Genomic DNA, 23,805 nt, shown 5'->3' with positions numbered 1-23,805 from the left:
AAATTAAGTGAACTCTTCATACAGTTCAGTATGAACAGGCTGAAGTCTGGTGAGAAGATGGGCATAAAGAAGGATCTAAATGAGCACAGCGAAGGCTTTAAATCACAGTCCCAAAACCAGTGGATCCCACCATTTATAATCCTCTTTTAAAAGACCTCCCTCGCCTGTAAAATGCCCTAATTATTCAATTTCCTCGCTCCCAGTTTATACCACGAACATTCTGCCTCATAACTTAAGTCTTAGGTATTACCCGTTAGGCTATAACTGATTATATTATTAGGAATATTAGCATAAATAACACCGCTTCGGAGCAACTGAAGACACTACGCAACACTGACTGTGGGGAACTCTAAATATTGCGTACGTACCAAAAGCCGACAAGAGATTTATGAATACAATAGGGAAATTTTGAGCTTTAGATGTGCCATCAGACTTCTTCTACTGTCCCTACCTTTTCAGCAGAACGAAACAGAAACACACACATCCTTAACGTGATTAAAGCTCCTCCTCTGGTATCCACGCACTCTTTTTAGGCTTATTGAATCAGATAAGGCTCCAGATACCACTTTCCCCAATTCATCTTCCCCTTGCCGAAGAGCTCAAGGACTTAACCATTGCCTACTCACACTCCCAGTCTCCTACGGTGCTGTGGGCACTGGGGCCGCTCATCACTATGCAAAAACCTCGGCACCAAAAATAAACTCTGTCTCCCTGATCGCTAAATATTGCTGTGTGGTCTTATCTCACTCAGCCAGCGAAGCATCGATGAGGGTGAACTGACAGCAACTGTTGCCAATTTTAAAGAAGGAGATATAAAAACACACACACACCCACACATATTTCATTTAGTCACCTGCAGTCGTGTGTTATCGTGTCGCTTGGCATGCAACCTTTTGGTTTTAGAGCCGATTTAAGCCATTTCCTTACATCCAGAAGGGTTATATGATCAGAAAGGCACTGAGCATCACTTTGGATCTTATATTTCTGTCTGTATAAACAGAATGACTCATGCGTGGTAATGGAGGGAATGTGTCAAGTTGACGGCAAAGCCTATACATGTGGTGTGTATCGAGTGCCAAAAGTGCCACAATAATTATAATGATAATAAATAAATCAGCAAATGATTATTTGCATACATCCTCATTAATATCCAATTGGAAGCAATCATTTAATAAGTAGAGGAATGTATCTATTGTTCGAATTTAATATAAGCAGAAAACTACTTCGGCATTTATTGTTGTTTAGTTGGTCCTATTCCACGTTTCAAACTTAAGTCGTTTAAATGTATCCTCTGATTGGTTAGCGGGCGATTATATTGATAAAGTCAGTTGTTACCCCGCCCACACACTTTAAACATTATGGTTAAAATGTAAAAAATAAACACCAGGAACTTTAAAAAAAAAAAAAAGAAAAAGAAGTTATTGTTGGATTATTAAGGCATATTTAGGTAAGCGTATAGTTAGCTTTTTCTGTATTTTCTCTCAACCGTATTTAACTGATGATGTACCAGAAATTGTACACAAACATAGTTTGGTTTAAAGGTGAACATGCAGAAGTGCACAGTGCTACCAGACGCTGTGTAATTTTTAAACAAAAGACGGAAACAAAACTGTGCGAACTTCTAGCTATCACTAACGTCTGCTTTTTAAGGAGAGTTAATGTTCCTTATTCAGCAACAGTGGAACTGAACTGACATTTATATCAACATTTATGTAAATGAACTCATTATTCTCGAATGTCAGAGGTTTTATTCTAAATAACAACTCTGATCATTTTCAGGTGGTTTTATTGTTTTGTAATTTATTGAACCAGGCTCTAGCAATAGCTGCTCTCCTTAATTTATTGACAATAATCTAACCAAATGTCTAATATTTTTTTACTAGCTACTCTTTGAAGTTCTGAGAATTTTTTTTAATATTACATTTGAAAAACTTTGTCAATTTTTTAATATTTTGAAGATCTGTCAACAGAATCCCTCACCTGAGCTGTGTGTTGGTGCAGCTCTTCCAAAGTTACCGTGACTGCTTCTCTGGACTGAACGGTGCTCTTTGAAATGTTGTTGTCAATACTAACCCTGCTTCCTTCATAACCTGTCTGACTTATTTTGAGTAAAAGAGGCTAAAAACAAATGCATGCCGCACTATTCAGCTGTTTGCATATATTATATTTTGAAAGCTCAGCAATTTCCTCCCATTTCACAAATATGTGCTACTGTGACAGTCCATCGCTTAAATTTAATATATATGTTGAAGTAGAAGTTGTAAAATAACATAATATTTAACAGATTAAAAGGTGGGAATAGTTTTGCAAAGGCACTGTAAAAAGTGTTGTAAAAATGTTGGCACTATTAGGACGCCGTAAACCATCACAGTTTTTACCGACGCCTAAGTGGACCTGTGCTCATTAAAATTGAGCCAAACTGATGAGTGTTTCTCTCTGTATAACAACGTCACAACATATTTGTTCCACGAACGTAGAACACAAATGGAACATAAATGATGAAGATATAAGAAAAACAAGTACTCGTATTTCACACGGACTCGTCCCGATGCCTTCCCGTCATTCTCAACGCGCTAAACATCAGGGCAAATTGTGTGTGTGGGAGCCTGTGCGGTGTTATGTGTGTTAGCAGCAACTGCCCACAGGATAAATGTAGCAGCCTCGTTTTTAACGCAGAGCAATAAATCCAACAAGTCAAACAGACAGTGGCTATCAGGATAACTTCATATGAAGTGCCTCATTAGCAGCTTCCTAACCTGGTCGCGCTCTAATTGGGCTCTCACAGAACCACTTGTGTCCATTCTGATTCCCTCAAACATACATTACAACAAATTAGCCCAAAACAAACCACAAGCTTTTGCCATTTTTTTTTTTTTTTTTTTTTTTTGCTTTGGTATTTAAAATATTCTCGGTCCGCAAAGAGCTGACAAGTCTCGTCTCGATAAGATAACAGAAACTACTCACTCAGTCAGTGGTTTTGGGGGGCAAAAAATGACGGAACCGGGCCCAGACATACATCCACCCACCAACGACGATGTTTTCATTGCAGCAAGCGGCTACAGTAACTGGATCGTGCGGTTGCAGGTTGACAAGCTGCAAGCGCATCGCCCAGGCAACAGCTTTGATGGGCGCCGCCGTCGACCAATGAGAGACGCCCAAGCGCTTGTTTTTTGTTTTTTTTTTTACGCGCACGCCCCCTCTGCGAGGGCCAATCAGAGAGAGAGGTACGGCTTCACGGGGAGAGAGGGGGAAAGAACTGTGTTGCGGTCTGTGAGGGTGTTTCGTGTGAAGTGGGAAATGATTGTTCCAAATCCTCTATTATATAATTCACAGAATCACACCCTGCGTCCACTGTGATAATAACATAATTCATCCAGGGGTCATTACCGAGGGCTTGTAGCTACAGGGAAAGTATATCGTAAAAAAAAAAAAATGTGGGGGGCCATAAATTCCTTCGGCGTGAAATAAAACATGACAAAAGACAGGGGCAGGTGTTTGCGATGGCGTAATAACAATTTACTTGCCCCCCATATCTACAGCCTGCTCTATGAAGATTTGATGTTGTATAATAACCTTTTTTTGACTGGCAGTCACACTAAATCGATGCCGAGCTCATAAATGTGAATAGGCAGAACTTCCCAGTTGTTGTTAGAGTCGGGGACATTGCAAGGTAAATCCCTGCAGCATATGTGTTTATCTTTCGGTCTCATGCCAACTTTAGCATTTTCTGGAAAACTTTCTCAGCATTTCCCCCTAACGTGTGCTGCCACCTTCAGGATGTGACCTGTAACTGAACCGGGATAAAACCAGCAATTTCTTGTTATTTGGCCATGTTGAACTTGTTTGGGAAAATGCAATTCTTCTATGTACAAACGAATAACGCTGGTAGGGATAAAAATAAAAACAAATAGCTAAAAAAAAAAAGAGTAAACTCTGCTTACCCTCAGCAGACAGAACTATTGAAGGAGCTACAACTAAAGGCGTGTCCTTTCTCTGGTTTCCAACTCATAGATCTACAGTGATTTTTCTATTTAGCTATTTTCTGGGATCGTCAACTGAGGTACTGCCACTGCTAACTTTATGGACTTAGATTTTCTTTCCAATGAAAAGCACCATGGACCACGTTTGGTTTTGCTGGAAGTGTTTTTCATCCCTTGTTTCAAAGGTTTCATTTCTTTCCACTGTTGCCACATGCATGGACAGTATAAGGAATTGTTGCAAAGTCATAAAAAAAACATTTAACTAATGGGGGTTTTTTTGTGTGCATTTTTGTTACATACTTCAATAATAATAATAATAATAATAATAATAATAATAATAATAATAATAATAACCAGTCTAGCATTTTATATACAAAACATCCAATGTTGGAAATTTAGGAAAATTTGCAGTGAAGTCCTGTTGACTTCATCTAGTGGCAGAGATTACACTGAAAAATAAACGAAAACCTTTAAAAAAAACAAAGTTGATGCATGAAAATGTCCATTTTAGGAGTGCTTTTGTCAACATTCTACAAATTTCACATTCTAAAGCTTTGCTGATGATGAAAAAGCATTTTACCGCAATGATTTAAAAGAAAAGAAAAGAAAAATCATGAAAACATTCAGCCATCATATCCTGCAGGGAATGCAGCAAGACGAAAATGTACAACGTCCAGTGAAACAATCACGACTTCATCCAAGTATATAAAAAAAGTACATCACCGATAACATCTTTTTAAATTATTTTTATTATTTTTTTTTTTTGCTATTAACAATAGAGAAACAAAAACTTGTTTGATTGGTACAAACAATCAATAATGCATGGATTTTATTATTTTTTTTTTTTTGCATTCATTTGCTGCTAATCATGATAGAGGTAACCTCAAATACAGTTAAATTACATTTAAATTCAATAAATTATTAGAAAAAGAAATTAAATAGTAAATGATTAGCCAGGAGGGTAGTCAAAAGTAAAATCTGACAGGCAGGTATTTTAACTGCAGAAAACTGAAAACAATATAACACAATAGAGTTGTAGAAAAATACATTGAGTGAAACACATTTTTGTGTTGTAAAACTGTGGTTTAACTTAGCATGGTATACATATGAGAGAAAATATATTGTTGCAACTTGTATTACTGCCAGTTTGTGTTTTGTGTCAATTTCCTTTACAAACAGTAATAGATTTCTGAGAAATGAGTCTTCGTTTTGCTGTGGGCTATTTATTTATTATAATAAAAAGACAGACGCAGATTTGAACTGATCAGTTTGACTTATCATGTTGATTAATAGGGTAGGGTAGATAATGTAAACTCCTGCGGAAAAAAAGGTGGGTGGGGAAAACACGGCAGTCTGAATAGAAACCGGACTTGGATTATGAATCATTTGCAGATTGGTTCATGTGATGACGCACCGTTAGCTCTTATAATAATGAAAGTTTGCACTGTGACCTGTGGAAACTTTACCATTCACTGTTGAAATGTAACCACTATGTTCTTATACAGAGTGTGATTGCTTAGCACATGTTTTTCCATAAGCTTAATGTTTCCCAAAGACAAAACAAATATCTGTTTTATATTATTAAAATGTATTGTGTGGGGGTTTATATTTTTTTTATTTAGAAAGCTGTTACCCTTTTACGAGTTATGTAATTTCCATCACGTTACGTGACGTCTTTCCTCAGCAGCGCAATTATTAGGAGTTTTTTCATTCACAAAGATGTTGTTAAAATTAGCTAAATGTAATTTACATCCATGTTTCCTTTTTTTTTTTTTCCTGTTTTGAACCACAGCAGGAGAATCCATGACAAAGATCCTGTATACAAAAATATCGAAGAAAGATGGATAACTCCAATTTATTTATCGCATCCCAAAAGTTCGCCTGGCACAGTCTAGACGCTGATTGGATAAGTTGAGTAAACCTTTCTCTGGTTGGACAGTCTCGTGAACAACACACGTGTTTATTGGCGTAGAGAAGCTCCTTGTTGAGCACAGCGTCGTCCACTTACTCGTCTCGTGACTCCTCCTCGCTACAATACTATCTTCGGCATAAATTACATGCGTGTAAGCATACACTACATTTGCGAAAAATGGCAGCTGACGAATAGAAAAAAGTGGATCTTCAGTCGAAAAAAAGACGGCACTCGTAAGTTCGTTCGTTAAAGTAAATGATATACATTTTAAGAACATTTAAACTTAGCGCTAGTCGAGTCCAAAAACATGTAATTCTGCTTCATGATGTGGAAGAAAGTACTGTAAGAAGGTTAAGGCTAAGGTTAGCCTGCCCAGTTATTAGCCAGCGGCCGTGGCTAGCCAACTGAGCGCTTCCAGTTGTCAACATTGGGCCCAGACTACTACCTGCAAGTGGTTCATGTTGGCGTCGTCTACATATTTTAGAAGCACGAATGTGATGCAGAAATAAATGTTAGCGCAATGATTAATTGAAAGTAAACCCGTCTCGATATTTACTCCCGTTGGCTGGTACCAAGTAAACACTGGAAGGCTGCTGATGGGAGACACACACCGAAGGTGGACAAGGAACAACAAGTTTGGGAGTTAAATATTGTGAAACGCCAAACCCAAATAGAGCTTTTCTACGTGGTGAAATGTTTCGGTTATGTTGTAACTTTAGCTACTAATATTAGTAATAACAGGGTACCTAGATATCAGTAATATGAATTTTACTTTTTAAAAAAAATCAATACAAAGTCTGGTTACCTTCAACGTGAAATATTTAGGTTTTTTTTCTTCTTCTTCTTCTTCAAAAAAATAGAAGCTTAACTTTAGTAGTTGGTAGATTTTTTTTTAATTATTTTTATTCTCAGCAGACATTGTTGTGACATTTTTGGTCTTAGAGGAGAGTTGCATTCACTGAAACATGGAAAAGTTGAGGGAATGTACACAGAGTGGAGGGCAGCCCCAGCACACCCCACGGGCCTGGCTTCTGGAGCTCGTGAAAAAAAAAAAAACCCCGGTCCGCTTCACGCTTCCTGTCTGAGTGGGAGTGGGTTACTGGAAAACCACACTACTGTAGCGTCACATTTATACTTAAAAAAAACAAACAACTATTATTTTTAATAATAACTGTTTTTAGATAATTGCGTTTAATTCGATTGGAAGTAAAAAATCTTCCCTCCCCTTTTTCAAGTTTTTGTGATGTAAAAAAATAACATCAAGTTAAGTATTTTCAGTTATGTGTGACTTAATTGATATGTGTGACTTAATTGAACTGCTGACTGAATTGTATAAACGAATACGTTGTTGAACCACTTTTTTTTTTTTTAGATTTTATTACATTTTCCAGTCATTTCGAATCAGAGATATCCTCTCTGATTCAGTTATGGGCTCTATTTCAAAACGTTATTATAAGTTCATATTACGCTCTTTTTTTTTCCAGCAGAAATTGACAGGCATTAGCAGCGGTTCAAACCCAAAGCAATATGCTACCACCACCTTGCTTCAAAATGTGGGCGTGGTGTTTGTTTGTTTGTTTGTTGTTTTTTTTTAACTAATGTGCTGTTTGTGGCCATAACATCCAGGAGTAGCTTCACATTTTCCCACAAGCTTTAGGAGACTTCAAATGAGATTTTGTATTATTATTTGCAAATTTAACCAAGCTTGGTTGTTCCCGAAACCGGACTCCAGAGATGCGAGGAAAAACAGGTAATTGTCATGTGAAACAGCCAATATTTGCCAGACGTTCTTGCAGCTCATTTAGTCTCACTGGAGACTTCTTTGGACTTTTCCTGACAGATTTTTTTTTTCCTGTCTTTTCATCCATTTTGGAAAGATGTCCAGTTCTTGCTGATGCTACTTTTGCACCATGTTTTGTCCACTTGACGATGAACATCAACGCAGTGTACCTCTCGTTATTGCATTTTCTCAAAAGCATTTGCATTGCGCACCTTGAAATTCGGATGGTGAATTTGATTTGAAGCATTAAGCATCTCTGATTTTAATCTGTTGTGTTTTTAGATTTTCGCAGACAAACTGGGTGAACATCCCGCACCCCGTTTATCGTCCTAACGGCATCCTCATCCGTCAACATGGGAAAGACTCCACTAAAAGGCAAGAATTTGTCCTTTTTTTTTTCTACTTTGTTTGATGTAAACAGCATGCTGGAGGTTTTAGAGATCCAGGGTTGAGCTTAAAAATGTTGTTTTGGAAACGTTAGGTGCTGGGAAACATCTACCTGGCAGCTTCAATTGAATTTAAAGTGTGTGGGAAACAATTTTACCAACTACTGTTAAGACGTCGTGTAGTTTTGTGTCACTTAAATCACTTTCAGAGCTAAATATTGTCTCTGTGTGCTTTGTATTCATATCAGTGTTTTCACATATTAGAATTAGGTTTTTTTAATCAACAAAATGTTCAAGTTTAGGATGATATAATATTATCTGGTTGGTTTAATCCATTGAAATTGATATTTTATGCATTATATCTCATTCAGATAAAACCATCATTTCTTTTTGCACTTTCTTTATTCAGATCAGAAAGACGGCAAAAAAGAGAAACTGGGAAAGCCTCTCCCACTGCCAGGTACGACCCCTGCAGCAACTAAAGGTAACATTTGATTATTAGATTTGTTTTGACATTTGATTATTAGATTTGTTTTGACATTTGATTATTAGATTTGATGTCTCTCTCACTGTCTTATTTCCAACTTGATTTTGCTTCATTTGAATGTGTTTATTTAGTCAAGTTCTTTTAAATATGACGTGGTAAACATCCGTTTCCTTGTATTAGTTTAATAATTAATGTGTTTTTTGGCACAGGTTATGGTGCGGCGGTTTTTCATAATCATGTACCAGCAGAATAAACACACCCCTAGCATGAAATTGCAGAAGCATTTTTTTCATATTTTTTTTTACCTTTCTTTTAATATATATTTATTATTAACCAGCAGGTGCAAGGAAATACAAGTGTGTCATTTATTCAAAAGGATTTAATGTGGGGAAGCATCTTAGCTTCTAAATTTTAGAATTAAATCCAAACCATTCCGTTAAAGCCATTAAGTGGAATCTTTTATGGACTATAAATGTTTTATTTAGGTGGTTTCAGCTGTTATTACCGTCAGCACTTTGACTTTTTTCATCTAGATGCGTTCAGCTGGGAAGAATACCTGAAGGAAACATCGTCCACACCGGCGCCAGCAGGCTGCTTTCGTCAGGTACGTTTTATTGAAGCTGAAGTTTGATCTTTGGAAAAACCGACTGTAAACAAGACAGTTTAAAAAACTGCGGGTGTGATTGGCTCTTCACTAAATTCACACCTCCATTTCTTACCTGAAAAGAAAACATTTCATCCTCATGTAGTTAACTATTGTATTTACTTTTTATTCCTCTTTGTAGTAATTTTGATAAATTGTGGGAGATAGTAAATATAACAGACCAAACCAACTATGTTAGTATATATTATTTATTGGTGTCATGTAAACACATTTTCCTACAAGACGATTATAGAAAATTGCCGAAAACAATAAGTTGTCAAAGTTGGGGGAAAACAACACCAAAGCAGGTCGGTTTCAATACGTTTTCTTTAAAACGTCTCACCGGAAGACAGAAACGGCAGAAATATGAAGGCACCCATATGAATCCAGAAATTAGATGTTTGTGTCTTGGAAGGCTTTCAATTTGGATCTTTATTATTTCATGTCTCTATAAATATCAAGCTTAGTCTAGAAAAATTGCTTTGATGACTTAAAGGCCTTACAAAGTGTTACATTTAATAGCCGAGTCAAGTTTATTTGTGTAACATTTTTGAGGAACAAGATGGTTCAAAGTGCTTTACATCATAAAAAACAATTATGTTAATAATAAATAATAAAATAATTATGAAACAAGAAATAAACATCACATTTTGTCAAAAGCTAGCTCCAAAATCATCAAGCAAATATACTCCAAACTTATTGACCAATGTCAACTCTAGGTGATTTAAAGCAACTCATTGTTTCGGCAGTTTCGCAGTTTTCTGGAAGTTTGTTCAGATTTGTGGAGCGTAAAAACTGAATGCTGCTTGTCCATGTTTGTTTCTGGTTCTGGTTCTGGTTCTGGAGTGGTGTGGTGTGGCAGGTTGATTCAACAACAGCAGATCCTTAACTCTCCAGCAAAGTGTTAGCATGATGCTCAGGAGGAACGCAGCAGATGTCACGGTTGGACAATGGGAAAGCAGGATGTTGTCCCGTCAGAACATCAGTTCCCAAAACCACACAGAAAAAGCCTTATAAAAGCGCACGCGGGATCAGCGTAACCCCAGTGTAAAAAGCTTGTGAGGTCAAATTGACTGCTGGAGGGTTAATGTATCGTGGTGCTAAGCCATTCAGTGATTTATAAACTAACAGAAGTATTTTAAAATCTATTCTCTGAGCTGCAGGGAGCCAGTGTATAAGGTTTAGTCCCTAACCGTCCTGAATATGTCCAGGCTTTACTTCACGAGGTGTAATTTGTTCTTTGCTGTTTTCAGTCTTTTCTTTTTACATTTTGTAAAAGTTTGAAATTGAGAAATGCGTTGACAAACACCATTCAGTCTTTGTCTTTTATTTCTGATGAATGTATTGGCTGTACTGACAGTACTATAAAGCTTATGATGTGGGGCTACAAGCAGCACTGTTAGGAGGAATTTATTGCCCGACATTCAACCTGTTGCCAGAAGCAGTGAAAGAAATCTCCTGGAGTTTGTTTCATACAGTTAAATGACATTTCAAACCAACCATGGGTGAATATTTCTGTCAAGTTTTATATGCAAAACAGTTGATTGATGGTCATATTTTACGTATAGTTTGGATAGAATGTAGTTATAATGAATAGTATTTACAACCCAGAGGTTGTTTAGTGTTACTATAGTTTCATTGTTAGGGCCAGTACTCAAAGCTATTATATTGGTATCATATTGGAAGTCAAAAAGTATTATTGTATTAAAGTATTACAGCTAACATTTAGAGCAGAATGTTTAAAACAACTTGATAAATATGTTGGAGCCCTGTGCATATTTAACCAGGCCTGGCTTGAAAAACACAAAAATAAGTTATCAAAGTTATATTACACTTACTTAAGACACTAACATATGAGATTGATGTATTATTTATTTAGGTCTTATTAATGTGACTTTACACTGTTAACCTAAACTGTGCTTCTTCCGCCTGAGGTCCTAAACCTATAACGCCGTGTCTGCAGGCTAGAGTCCCTCCCTCCAACGACTTCAAAGTGGGCATGAAGCTCGAGGCTCACGACCCTCGCAATTCCACCTCGGTTTGTATCGCCACGGTGATGGGCTTAACCGGGGTCCGTCTCCGTCTCCGCCTGGACGGCAGCGACAACAGCAACGACTTCTGGAGGCTGGTGGACTCGTCCGACATCCAGCCTATCGGCACCTGCGAAAAGAACGGAGATATGCTGCAGCCACCGCTGGGTAAGCCCGACACTGCGACGCATCACTAAACCTAAGACATGAGCTTCCTGCAGCCGCTCGTGTCTTAGGTTCTTCTTCTCCCCCAAAGGATTTCGAATGAATGCCTCCTCCTGGCCCATGTTCCTGTTGAGAACCCTGAACGGAGCAGAGATGGCACCAGTAACAGCCTTCAAAAATGTTCGTACCGACTCCTTAAAAACTCTAAAATTACAGCGACACGGCGATGTTTTCAACGCTGACTTTGTTCCTTAGGAACCTCTGCGACCTCCTCAAAACAGTTTCAAGCCAGGCATGAAGCTGGAGGCGGTGGACAAGAAGAACCCGTACCTCATCTGCCCCGCCACCATCGGAGAAGTGAGAGGCGACGAGGTGTTCATCATGTTCGACGGCTGGAGGGGGGCCTTTGATTACTGGTGCAAGTACGACTCGAGGGACATCTTCCCCGTGGGCTGGTGCTCCCTCACCAAGCACAGCCTACAGCCACCAGGCAACAGTGGTAAGGTTTGGACTCTAGGTGGCAGCAGATATTTGCGTCAGATGTTATGGTTGTGGGAAGAAGTTGCTGTTTGTAAACAGTGTTTGATTCAAATCTCCCCCTCGAGTTGCAGCGCAGCAACTTAAACGTTCCTTTACAGTCTTTTAAATGTCTGGGAAAGTGTGGGAAAATTTATTCATTTCCCTATTTTATTATGCTTTTTAATCTTCTTTTGTAGCTTTTTTTGACACATCTAACTCTTGATTTCTAACCGTTTTCACGTCGGTATTTTTGCTTTTGACTCTTTCAAAAATAACAAAAGGCAGCTTCAAAAGATTTTGGGACTTTTTGAGCATCAAATCAAGTTGAACTGTTCCTGTCTTTAGACCGTGCAAACTGCCTACAAAAAATTGAAATATTTTTGAATAAAAAAAAAATAATAAAAATGCCAGTGGAAACATTATAAAAAGCAGCTCAACAATTAAGAAGTAGGATATGCTGACTGTTGTGTCAATAAAGATTTTTGCATTGATCATTGATCTTTTCTGACATGTTACATTTACATTCCAAATAAAAGGTTAACGTAAAGAAGAAACGTATGGTTTGTGGAAAAACCTTTGTTGAAGTTTACTTGCGGGGTTCCACAAGGTTCTTTATTTGGGTCAGAGTTGTTTATTGTGAAGAACACAAATTGTACTTCAAAGAATTTGCCTTTTTCTTATTAATATTTGCTAAACAAATGCATGGTTGAAGATTTCTGAAGATTACCAACAATTTCAACATTGACCTACCGAAAAAGAATAAGTCTGGTATAAATTATCTGTAGAAACTGAGAATGCTGTTTACATTGAACAATTTAACAATCCCACCCATGTAATATCAGAATGTATTGATTTATGTTGATAGATGGTTGAAAAAAGTAGCAGAGCTTCATTTTTTTTTTTAACGTTTCTTGTCTGGAGAGAGAATAGGCAAACAAGATGGCTGTTTTTACCGTGTCAGATTTGCTCTGCAAAAGAGGTGATATGATAAATTTTCATACACCATCTGTTTGCTCTGGATGAGTATTTTTTTATTATTATTTATTAATTTTTTTTTGTCATTGCCTGAAGTTTTAAATAAGTCTGTCTAAGTTTGAAGGTCCAGATTTTCTTTTGGATCTCTTGGAACGTTTGTGGATAAAATGCAGGAAGGCATATCGTAAGCACTGAGCTAAGAGAATTGATGTGCAGAAACGACGCGCCGCTTTCTGCCGGTGTGTTAGTGTGGCTGTCTGGGTGGGATGGAGCAGGAGGAGAATTTATGTGGTTCACATTTCACCTGTTTACATTAAAGCAGGAGGTCTGTCCTGTGTCTATTACGCCGCGTCTCAGACTGAGTGGGCCGAGAGAGCAGAAGACTCGCCGACAAAATACATCAAGATTTACGATCCTCACTGAAGGGTTTTATATTTCTATTGCAACGTTCTGCTCGGAAAAAAAGCCACAGGTTTGGAGTGGACAACAAAAGAATTGTTCTTTTAACTCACTCCCAGAAGTGTTTGGTGTAAACAATTGCAAAATGAATTGTTGGTCCTCTATTTTTGTTCCCAGATAATTTCTTAATATAACTATCTTTTAAGTTTTCAGAGTTTCACAACAGTACAGTTCCAAACGGTGTCCGAAATGGGTTCAAAATCTGACAAACTAAATATGAACTTAGAGTAGGCCTGTCGCCATAAACGATAAATCGATTAATCGTACGATAAATTAAAACTATCGACGTCATTTCAATTATCGCCATTATCGTCTCTTCCGGCCTTTTTCTCTTTCTGTTGATGACACCGAATGAAAAAAGGCTCAACTCCGGTGCTCTCCACTGATCCTCCCTTCCTCATTTCCTTAGTGTAAAGCCCAGCGCACACGAGCGGGGCCCATTTTTGAAACCTGACAGACCACACATTAGCCGACAGAAATCCTAGGTATAACGGTTCGATCGGGTTCGTTCCTGCCGTGTGGTGTCCAACAATGGGCACAAAATAATGGCTACTAGTTCAGTGAACTAATTTTAAAACCAGACATTAATCAATGCTTTACTACAATCTACCTGCAATGCATGTGGCTAGTGTCAGCGTAAAGTCCTGACTGAATGAAAATCATTAGAACCTACAGTATTTACGTCACGTTAACGAAGAACAGCTGAAAAGTTACCGGGTTTATCAACTGCTGTAGCAATTTCGCTCCAACTCCTCTTGTCATTTCTATATTCTTTGCATGTTGAATAAACATTAATGTTGTTTCCACATATCATCTCCAATGTCTGCTGGACTTCGGGTTGCGCCGTGTCAGCTGTTTGGGATTCCCCTCCGTAATTTCCCCTCAGAAAACACGGAGGAGAATCCGCGCTTTCTGATTGGCTACCTGTCACATTCAACAGGCTGCATTAAAGATCCCAGTCGGGAAAAACCCCTGATTTAGATCCCAGCGGCAACGACGATCTACCGTAACACACGACACACTCTTAGAAAGACCAACGTTTTAAGATTGTTGTAAGGGGAAAAATAGGAGCAAAAAATCATGTAGTGTGAACTATTGCATCAGGTAGTCGATGTGCCCATCTTCTCTATTTAAATCTAATTATTACTGAAGGGCAACATAATATACAGACTTCATAATCTGCACTCTTTTGGTTGAATGCAGTATTTATTTCCACTTTGGCTTTATGTTGTTTAGTTTTTATCAAGTACATTTTTTATTAATAGAGACTGAGAATCCATTTTGTTTTTGGTTGTTTTGTTTATTTTGTTTATCAGCTCCAGTGTTAAATATTCTTTTGAAAATAAAGTGTATCTATCTTTGGCAGAAAATCACATGCATTATTACGTCATTTCCATTAAATCAGTGTAAAAAGGTATTCAAACAATATTATCGTTTATTGCAATAATTTTTTGAGACAATTAATAGCTCAGCAAAATTTGCTATCGTGACAGGCCTAACTTAGAGGAATTTGTAGGTTCATCAAATGAAAATTTAGGCCTACTATTAAAAAGAGATATTCTGCTGAAACTGAAAGAAGTACTTTTTTTTTCTACAATATTTAGTAAATCTGTCTTCACTTTTGTTTTATAGTTGATAATTGATGGATTTTTTTTTCTTCTGTGTTTTGACCAAAACAGAGAAATAAATTGAAATGTGACAAAAGCGTTGGCCTTCATTCCTCATGTTCGTCCTCTCTCCGCTGTGCTTTCAGTTACTCTTCCGAAGAACCTGCAGATTCTGCCGTCGTCGCCCTCCAAACCCAGCAGGCGCTCCATGCAGTTGCCCTACAGATACCCCACTCTGCCCGCTCTGCCCGTGAGGAAGGGGGTGAGAGGCCGTCGGCCCAAGAGCGAGACGCTCGCTCTGCTCAAAGCCGTGGCGGAGGCCGCGGCTTCCCACAACGGAGCCGTTCCTGACGACTCGCCGCTGGTGCCCCGGGTTCACAAGAAAAGAGGACCCAAATCAGGAAGTAAGGTGAGCAAAACCGGAATCACATCACCTCATCTGATTTTACGTTGCTTCTACAGGGATTTAATGTATGTATCTAAAATTAAAGCCTTAAAATGTTTGAAATTCTTTATTTTCTGTCTTAATTTAAGTTAACCATAAATACGTTAATTACAGCTCTTAAATTTTTATTATGAAAGTATTTATTTTTATAAATGTAGTTTGTTTTTTTTCCCCCGTCAGGCAAAAGTCAAAAGTTTGAGTTGCGCACAGACTTTATTTCGTTCTGTAACTCAAGGCGTATGAGGCTACCGCTAACTAGCTGCTAATATACCATTGCTAGCTAGCTAGGTAGGTAGCTTTATTGCCTCTCACCCTGTCATGGGTGGTGGGCTCGACACACGGGGTGCGGCACACCACTCCGGATGAAACCCAATGCTGCGACAACATCAAAAGTTTAACATTTTTCAACTTTCTTGTGTTGTACAAGCGCAAAATTTCACATATAAAAATGTCAGCGGCCGATTTACTGAAAGAGGGCTTGCAGCTGTAACCTCATCTTGCAAGATCCATAGGAAATGAACAAAGAGGGAGCGACGTCACCATCCATGTGTCGACTCTTAGGCTTAAATTTATTGATCAATGATGTTTGCTTCCGACTCTCGCTCATTGCTTTTGCCAATCCACATGAGGATAGATGTATTCTGTGGAAAAAATCAACTTTTAAGCTAGGTCACAGCGTGTGTTACGGCTGTAGAGAGCCATATGCAACGTGAGAAGAACAAGAGACTACAGAATTTTCGAATTTTTTTGCTATCCTTTATTGTAATACATCAGGATCCCCCAATCATCTCCTATATTTATACTTATCTCGGTCTTAAATTTCATTCAAAGTGGCATTAAAAAGTCTTAAATGTGTCTTTCTGAGATTTCTAGATACCCTGTTCTGCAGTTCCAACAATTTATTTGAATTCTAAAGTATTTCTACTGTTTTTGTAGCGAAGGTCCAAGCTTCTGCAGAGCCCGACGCAGCTGCCAAGCATCCAGGTTCCACAAGAAAACCCTCCCTGCCTCAACTCGGTGGTTTCAACAGGTACGGCTGCACCGTCTTTTGCTTCCCAGCGCCGCCGCTGGATGTTCAGCTTCGACTTAAAGACTCCGCTCAGCCGGTACCGATCCGTTCAATGCGCCTCTTTGTGTTCCTGTCCCGCCCTCAGTGTGCGTGTACGTGAATAAGCACGGGAACTGCGGCCCCCACTTGGACAGGAAGCAGATGCAGCGTCTTCCGGACCACTTTGGGCCGGGGCCAGTGAACGCCGTGCTCCAACAAGTGGTCCAGTCATGTATAGACTGCGCCTACCAGCCGAAAGTCCTCCTCAGCGCTCTGCAGAGTGACTCGGGGGGAGGCGAAGCTGTCAAAGGTAAAAAAAAAAAAAAAAACACAGATAAGGTTTTGTGTCATGGGGAGGGGAAGAAAGGGAGCATATTTAATGACTTTACCATGAAAATGTCTCCAAAGTGAGAACAGACGGCGGTGTCCGTGTGATCAAACTGCCGTCCGCCTCCAGTGCTTCCTTTGTGTTACGCTTCCTAGAGAGCATGTGCCGTCACCTTCAGTGTGACAACCTGTTCAGCAGCCAGCCGTTCAGCCACTACGCCGCCTATGACAGGAACAAGTCTGGTAAATTAATCGGCCGAGCTCTACGCAGCGGTCTTGTACTGTTCATAAAATGAGTTTTTTCCTAAATGTTTTGGCTTCCAGTGAAAGAAGAGGCGCTTGATGTTCCCTCTCTGGCCCGGGGCGGTAAACGCAGCCTCTCAGGGGTCTCTCCTCTGTACGCCGCACCTCTCTCCCCCAAACATTTACGAGCCGAGGCTCACCCGTCTGAAGGTATCGCTCATATTTCTTTATTTTATTTTTATTTCACTCTATAAAAAGTCTAGAGGAAATCCAGGAAATACTGCAAACTGCTACGATTTAGCATTTTCCGTTTGCTTTATTTCTGCGCTGAATTCACAAAGCAGGTTGCTGTAAAGATAGCTTTAAGCAAAACCCGCCATCAAGTCCAGCTGATGCAGCCAATTCTCACCATTGACACTCTGAAAAATATTTCAGTTTTTTTCTTTTATGTATATTAACAAAGAATGGGTAAATAAAAATCATTATGAAAAAAAAACTTCTGTTACCATTAAGTGTTGCTAGCATTTCCAACATATTAATTTAAAAGCCTGTCAGCCTTTCACCATGTTCAGGGTGGAAGATCAAAATGATTAAACTGTCTCAAATATGTTCAGCCTTCCTGTTAGTAGAAAAACTATAGAGTGACAGATTGATCCAAAATATTGTTGTATCGGTATCGTATTGATACTAGCATGGTAAGATTTCTACTTTTGTTTCACGACCTCTCTTGAAGATTTTATTTTATTTTTGTATTGTAGTTGTCCAACTCTACCGTAAAAAAGATTTTGCTTGAATTTTCTCTCAAACAATACTTTTTTGCACTTTATTTTGAAAATACATTTCTATTGTTTCTGCTTATCATGTAAATATGTCACTGAAGTATTTTGTAGACACCTATAAACTACCTATTTAAATTGGTTTTTTTTAGGTTTTAACAAAATAATTCCACAAATAAAAATAAAAAATAAAAAAATCTCAGTAACGCCTCAATGCCAGAAGTTTGACGATATCATTCTTAAGTATCGATATCGGCAATATCAAAAAACCCAAGCTGATTCTGAAAATAGCCAGCTTTTGAGTTTTTTACTTAGTTAGGACTTCTACACCGAAGACTGTTGTTATTACTGTCACCTGGTAGAGTTTTAGGTACAGGCGCATTAGCCTGTCACAATATCAAATTGTGCTGGACGATAAATTGTCCTGCTAGTTATTGCGATAACCGATAATATTATCATTTCGAGATCATTTTCAAGTGATATATTGATAACGACGTAATCAAGCTTGTCCTCTCAAAGACCAATAAACTTTACAGAACATTCCACGCTGCGACTGAAAGACATGTCCAAAATAAAACATGACAACCAAAACATAAAAAGGAAATTAAAACCACACACAACCCAAACGATAAATAAAATCTGTGTAAACAAAATAGCTCTTCAAAAAATATGAATCATCAGGGTGGAAATTATCGAGCTCATTTTAATTTATCATGAGAGTAAGTGCTTACTGCGACAGGCTGATCATTGATCAGGACAGATCAAGTGAAAAATCTGCCGTTTCCTTCTGCAGTAACATTTCGCCAGACATTTTTTTTCTCCCCACACAACCTATGTGACGCAAACAGCTCTGGTATTTATTCTGTCTGTAATTTACCTAAATATAGATTCCCCCATTAATGCGTGTGTCATACCACGTTTAAGTGTCTGCAAAGTGTCAGTGCAGAGAGCTGCTGTTTTTGCTCAGCAGCTCTATTTCGGGAGCAGGTCTGCCTTTACGTGTAGGTTCAGGATTAGAAGCACGTGCGGACTGAAACCAAACACCGTTAAAAGGCCGACGGTTTTAAAAATCCTCTTTATGTTTTCCCCCTTTCAGCAGAGACTCTGCCGCATGAAGAGAACGGCCACATCAAGGAGCAGCGGTACATGGACTCGGCTTCCAACTCCATGACCCCCCGACCCCAAACGGCGCGGAGCTCCTCCGAGTACCACCCTCAGGCCAACAGCCTCTACCATCACAGCGGCAGCGCCGCAATGCGCCGGCACTCGTCTAACTCGGCAGAGCTCAGCTCGACGCAGCCTCTCAGACAAGTCGAAGGTACGCCACGAGACTCCGTCACTGCTTTACACGTAGACGTGCCGCGATAAGCAGTAAATCAATGGATCGCATTAATAATTCAAGTGAGGGGCGTGCCGTGGTGGCGTAGCGGTTGGCGCGACCCATGTTTGGAGGCCTTGAGTCCTCGACGCGGCTGTCGCAGGTTCGACTCCCGGACCCGACGACATTTGCCGCATGTCTTCCCCCCTCTCCTTCCCCGTTTCCTGTCAGCCCACTATCATATAAGGGACACTAGAGCCCACAAAAAGACCCCATGGAGGGGTAAAAAAAAAAATAATAATAATAATAATAATTCAAGCGAAGGCGATGATTTTTAGCTGCGTGCTTGTTTGTTTTTGTCGCGTCTCTCTCTCTTTCTACCAAAGAGACTTGATGACTAAAAGCTTCACTCCGGTGCATCAAGTTGCTCCTCCCCTCCTCGTTTCCTTAGTAACGGGCTCAACATGCAGGAAGCGACAAACCGCACCAACCATGGGGGGGGGATCTAGCACACGGGGCACGACAGTCCACAATCACTGAGATGTGTAATCAACAAAATACAACAAGTCAAAAATGGGAGAAAGTAGCCGCGTTTCCATTAGCCATAAAATTATGCAAATTGAAATTATGAAAATAAATTTGCCTAATGAAAACATGACAATTTTTTTAAAAAATCATGTTTTTTAATAAGAAGATGAAGTGATTTTTCAGCCATATAGACAAAGATGTATTTAGTAAAACTGCAATGGAAACACCTTTTTCCCGACACAAGTCATGTGATCAACAGCTGGATGTTGCTACTGCCAGAGATGATGAAGATGACAGGAAGTGTTTGGGTGGATGATTTTGTGGTTTTTTTTCTTTTGAGCAATGTGCAGCTGGCTCCACCAGAGCTTCCACAGCATCACAGTTCATAAAACATTGTGCATCATTCAAACATGTTGAATTCATAACTCTTCTGTAAATTCTCAGATTTCCCCAAAACGCTGTGTACGTACCGTCATGATTTTTAATGAACAACCTTACTTACTTGTGCGAGATACACGGCAATTGCTGTTTGTTTTTCAGACACTTCAAAAACCATCTCATTTGTTTTTGGTTTGCTTATTTATGTTGATTATTTGAAATTTTCTTCCAGTTCGTCTGTTAAATGTTCTTCAGAAATGAGTTTATTGATCTTTGAGAGTTTGTACTTGCACTATTATGCCATTTTTGTGCTAGCAATTAACAATTGTTTCTCAAACGACGATATTGTCGTTCATCCCAATAATGTCTGGGGTTATTAATCGGCCAGCAAAATTTGTTTAGACGTTGTTCCGCGAGAACGCTACATGCACTCTCTGTGTGTGTTCTTCGGCAGCAGCTAGCTCCACCACTGGTTCCGAATCGATGGATCGAGAGAAATTGCAGCTGCCCAGTAAAAACCCTTCCTCCTGGTCCATTGAGGAGGTGATGCAGTTCGTCCGGGACGCGGACCCCACAGCGTTGGCGCCTCACGCAGAACTATTCAGAAAACATGTAAGTCAACAGAAAGAAACTCTGGGAGTCCGCGTGACGGTTCGTCTTCGTCAGTAACGAGTCTCTCTTTTGGTTTCTGCAGGAGATCGACGGAAAGGCTTTGATGCTTCTACGGAGCGACATGATCATGAAGTACATGGGTCTGAAACTGGGGCCGGCTCTGAAGCTCTGCCATCACATAGAGCGGCTGAAACAAGGCAAACTGTAAAGAGAGGAGCCTGGGCGGCCGTGATTCTCTATCAGAACTGTGAGCAATAAGCCCAGAAAGAGCCAGAGGTTCTGGATCCTGACTCATGGGGCCACGCAGGGGTTACATGTTACACTAGACTCCTCCTGGAGGAGAGGGGGCACTTTTCAATGTTACTACTTCAACGCGACTTCCAGAGCAGGGGTTTAGGGGGGGGAGAAGAAGAAGAAAAAAGTGTGCCGTGCATCGCTGACGCATTACCTCATCCCCCCTCATCGGCGAATAAGAAGCTGTTCAAGTCTAATAAACAAACGCTGACTTCTAAGAAATCCCAAAGCAAGAATGATCCCTGTAGTGTTTATGTCGCATCACACAAGGACGACTTTTTTCCCCTTTTTTATTCTTTTTTTAAAGGAGCTGAAATGTTTTGATCCTGATTTTTGGATCCCCAAAGATGGAGAATGTTTTTTTTTTTTATTCTTATTATTACTGTCGAATTTCTACCTAATGAGAAAGGATTCGCATACTGAGAAAAGGCAAACATGAAACGTTTGTCAGAAGAGAATTTCTTTGCTTGTATCTGTACTGTTGCGTTAGTTATTTTCATTCCCTACTCATCTGCCTAAAAGTATATCATCTGCCTGAAGGATGCCGCGCTGTGCAGACAGACATTTTCACAGACTGTCAGTGTCATTGCCAGGAATAACGTTATCTATTTTATTTTTTATTTTTTTAACTGAGCTGGACGGTTTTGGAATTATTAACTATATTATTGTGTCTTAGCGGGTTCGAAGTTGCCTCTCATCGGTAAAGATGCTCCGATCAGAATTCAGTGGCCGATGTCTGATCTTCAGTTTTTGTCAGTCTCTCTTTATTAGGTATAATATACCAAACCGTTCTACAGTCCCTGCTTATAAGCTATTTATGTTAGAGGCGACATGTGTGTGAGAGAGCAGTTGCTGTAAAACAGGCCGTTTAACTTTAAAATTCCTTTAGTTCTTGTATTATCTCGGTCAACATGACCTGAAACAACGGGCTCTGCACTTCTGAGAGAAGGTACATTCTTATCTTAAATCTGAGGTTTCCAAAATGCCGACTTTTACTAATCCAAATTATTCCGTCGCAGAACAGTCAAAGGCTGAAAAGGATAATGTTGCTTTTACGCAAGAAGTGGGCAATGTCACTGCAAGGCGGTTTTTTATCAGTTAAGAACTGATAAATGTTGACGAAAGCGTTATCGTTCACCATCACATCCCGAATACCCGAGTAAATTTATGAAAAGGGAAATCAGTGGTGCTTGTTAACAGCTTTTGTTTTAGAAAAAAACAAATCTCATTTCTTGCAGATAGAAATGCCAATTCAATATCTACATAAGTTATAGAATACCTTACTAGGTATTATATATATATATATAAATCTAACTTCTGTCCTTTATGCATTTTTGATTTTTTTCTTTGAATTATTTTTGCTTAAACTTAGGACAAAATAAATTTTGATCAAGTTTCTAAGTGTTTAAAATACTTTAATGACATATTTACATGACAAACAGAAACAATGGAAGAACAGAACAAGTGTGTGCGCTTTGTTTTCTAAATAAACAAAGTGCAAGAAATTATCATTTGAGAGCAAATCTTTTAGGTTAGAATTGATAAACTGCAATACAAAAATCTAATTTCAAGAAGGAATCTGAAACTAAAGTATCGATGCGATACTGATATTGACTTAGTATCGATATTTAGCATCGATCCGCTCCCCTCTAACACATACACAACAATGCGTTTCATGAGAATGCAGCTTTAAATTGCTTCCTGAAAGTCTTGCTCTCTCTCGCTCCGCCGCGGCCCGACGCTCATCTGACGACATGCAGACGATGCAGTTTTGCTTTAGAGTCTCTCGAACTTCTGTGCTTCCTCTGACGTGATTTCAAGCGCCTCACCGTTAATAACTTCTTCTTCACTCAACACCGGCCTGCACACCGAAGAGTGTTGTTCTCAACAACAATGGTGTGTTCACAGAAAAAAGATCAGCGTGTCGATTCCGGTCACCATGATTTCTCGGAGCATCTCTACCTTTTTCGTGTTCTTCAGTGTCAAACTCTTTTAAGTCACAAGCTTTGGTTTATCAATTTCAATAAGCAGAATGTTTTAAGAATGCAGATTTGAGACATTTCTAAGGGCTTCTTATGTTAAGTATTGCTCTTTGAGTGTGAGTGTGTGTGTTTTTTGTAATCAGTCATGTTTCATGTAAGCTTGTTGGTCTGCCTGAAACCTCAGTGTTTTTACTATTGACCACAACAATCACTGTTAGCTATGTATACAGATCTGTACAGTTTTATGGGTTTAACCATGAATATCAGCAACAGAATGTACATTTTGTAGAAACGTAATATTTTAAGGCAATCATATGCATAAGATAGAAATGTGAAGCTAAAAAAAGGGGAAAGGTGTGAGTATTTAACAGTGGTTTCCAGTCTTTTTTATATATATCTATATATATATAAATACTTAACGCAGTGCTTTTAGTTCACTTTCTTCCAGTTCTAGATCCTGCCTTGCTTTACCTATGACATTTCTCAGGTTCATGTGGTCTTTGTTAGTGGAAACTTTTGTAGCATAATGTTTATAATACACCTATTAAAAGAAAAAAGTTTTTTTCTCCCGTTACCCATCCCCCCACTTTAAAACTTGTGCCATATTATATTCAACACAGGACGGAAGTGCTGTCGATTTTCCCTCTCCCATCTTCTCTAAAGTACTTGAAGAAAAATCTGTTTTGCAAAACATCACTTGTCTATGTGTTTACGATGTGTAATTTTTTTCCTTTTCTATAAAGAAATTACAACCATGAAGCTACATGTGCTTTTAATAGCTACAAGGGATTGTTTTGACTAATGAGGGATATTCAGAAAGGGGAAGACTTTGATTTACTATGTCTCAGTGTGGATGTCTTTGATTTGGGTTTAAAAATCATTCTTTTTGATGGGTGCAATTATGATTTTAT

General features: G+C 39.0%; 2 protein-coding genes across 4 annotated transcripts in view; one reads left to right on the top strand and one right to left on the bottom strand.

Annotated features, from left to right (window-relative positions):
* The window catches only part of LOC114150672 (cyclin-dependent kinase-like 5), a 55,301-nt gene extending 52,189 nt beyond the window's left edge, over positions 1-3,112 (bottom strand). For both annotated transcript variants that reach the window (XM_028027260.1, XM_028027261.1), the window contains exon 1: positions 2,965-3,112. The gene's annotated coding sequence lies outside the window, so the exon portion shown is untranslated. The remainder of the gene's footprint in view (positions 1-2,964) is intronic.
* Positions 3,113-6,027: 2,915 nt separating this feature from the next.
* On the top strand, positions 6,028-23,784 carry LOC114151229 (sex comb on midleg-like protein 2). 2 transcript variants are annotated; one of them, XM_028028314.1, is made up of 15 exons: positions 6,028-6,125; positions 7,955-8,047; positions 8,468-8,542; positions 9,079-9,149; positions 11,152-11,386; positions 11,475-11,563; positions 11,639-11,882; positions 15,090-15,352; positions 16,325-16,418; positions 16,543-16,746; positions 16,845-17,006; positions 17,088-17,216; positions 18,879-19,100; positions 20,464-20,618; positions 20,701-23,784. In XM_028028314.1, the coding sequence occupies exons 2-15, from the start codon at positions 8,026-8,028 to the stop codon at positions 20,824-20,826; spliced, it is 2,091 nt and encodes a 696-aa protein (XP_027884115.1). In that variant the 5' UTR covers positions 6,028-6,125; positions 7,955-8,025; the 3' UTR covers positions 20,827-23,784. The 2 variants fall into 2 exon arrangements, with proteins under 2 accessions (XP_027884115.1, XP_027884114.1); XM_028028313.1 differs by having other exon boundaries at positions 20,461-20,618.
* The last annotated feature ends 21 nt before the right edge of the window (positions 23,785-23,805 follow it).

The sequence above is a fragment of the Xiphophorus couchianus genome, chromosome 9, assembly GCF_001444195.1.
Source record: "Xiphophorus couchianus chromosome 9, X_couchianus-1.0, whole genome shotgun sequence".
Lineage (NCBI taxonomy): Eukaryota > Metazoa > Chordata > Actinopteri > Cyprinodontiformes > Poeciliidae > Xiphophorus > Xiphophorus couchianus.
Note: the sequence above shows the minus strand (reverse complement) of the source record. Positions and strands in the feature narration are given on the sequence as shown.

Excerpts from the sequence above, each read along its gene's own strand:
- LOC114151229 (XM_028028313.1), top strand. The coding sequence starts at position 8,026 with ATGGGAAAGACTCCACTAAAAG. Across the intron at positions 16,419-16,542 it reads CAACTCGGTGGTTTCAACAG|TGTGCGTGTACGTGAATAAG; the intron begins GTACGGCTGCAC and ends TCCCGCCCTCAG. Across the intron at positions 17,217-18,878 it reads CGAGGCTCACCCGTCTGAAG|CAGAGACTCTGCCGCATGAA; the intron begins GTATCGCTCATA and ends TCCCCCTTTCAG.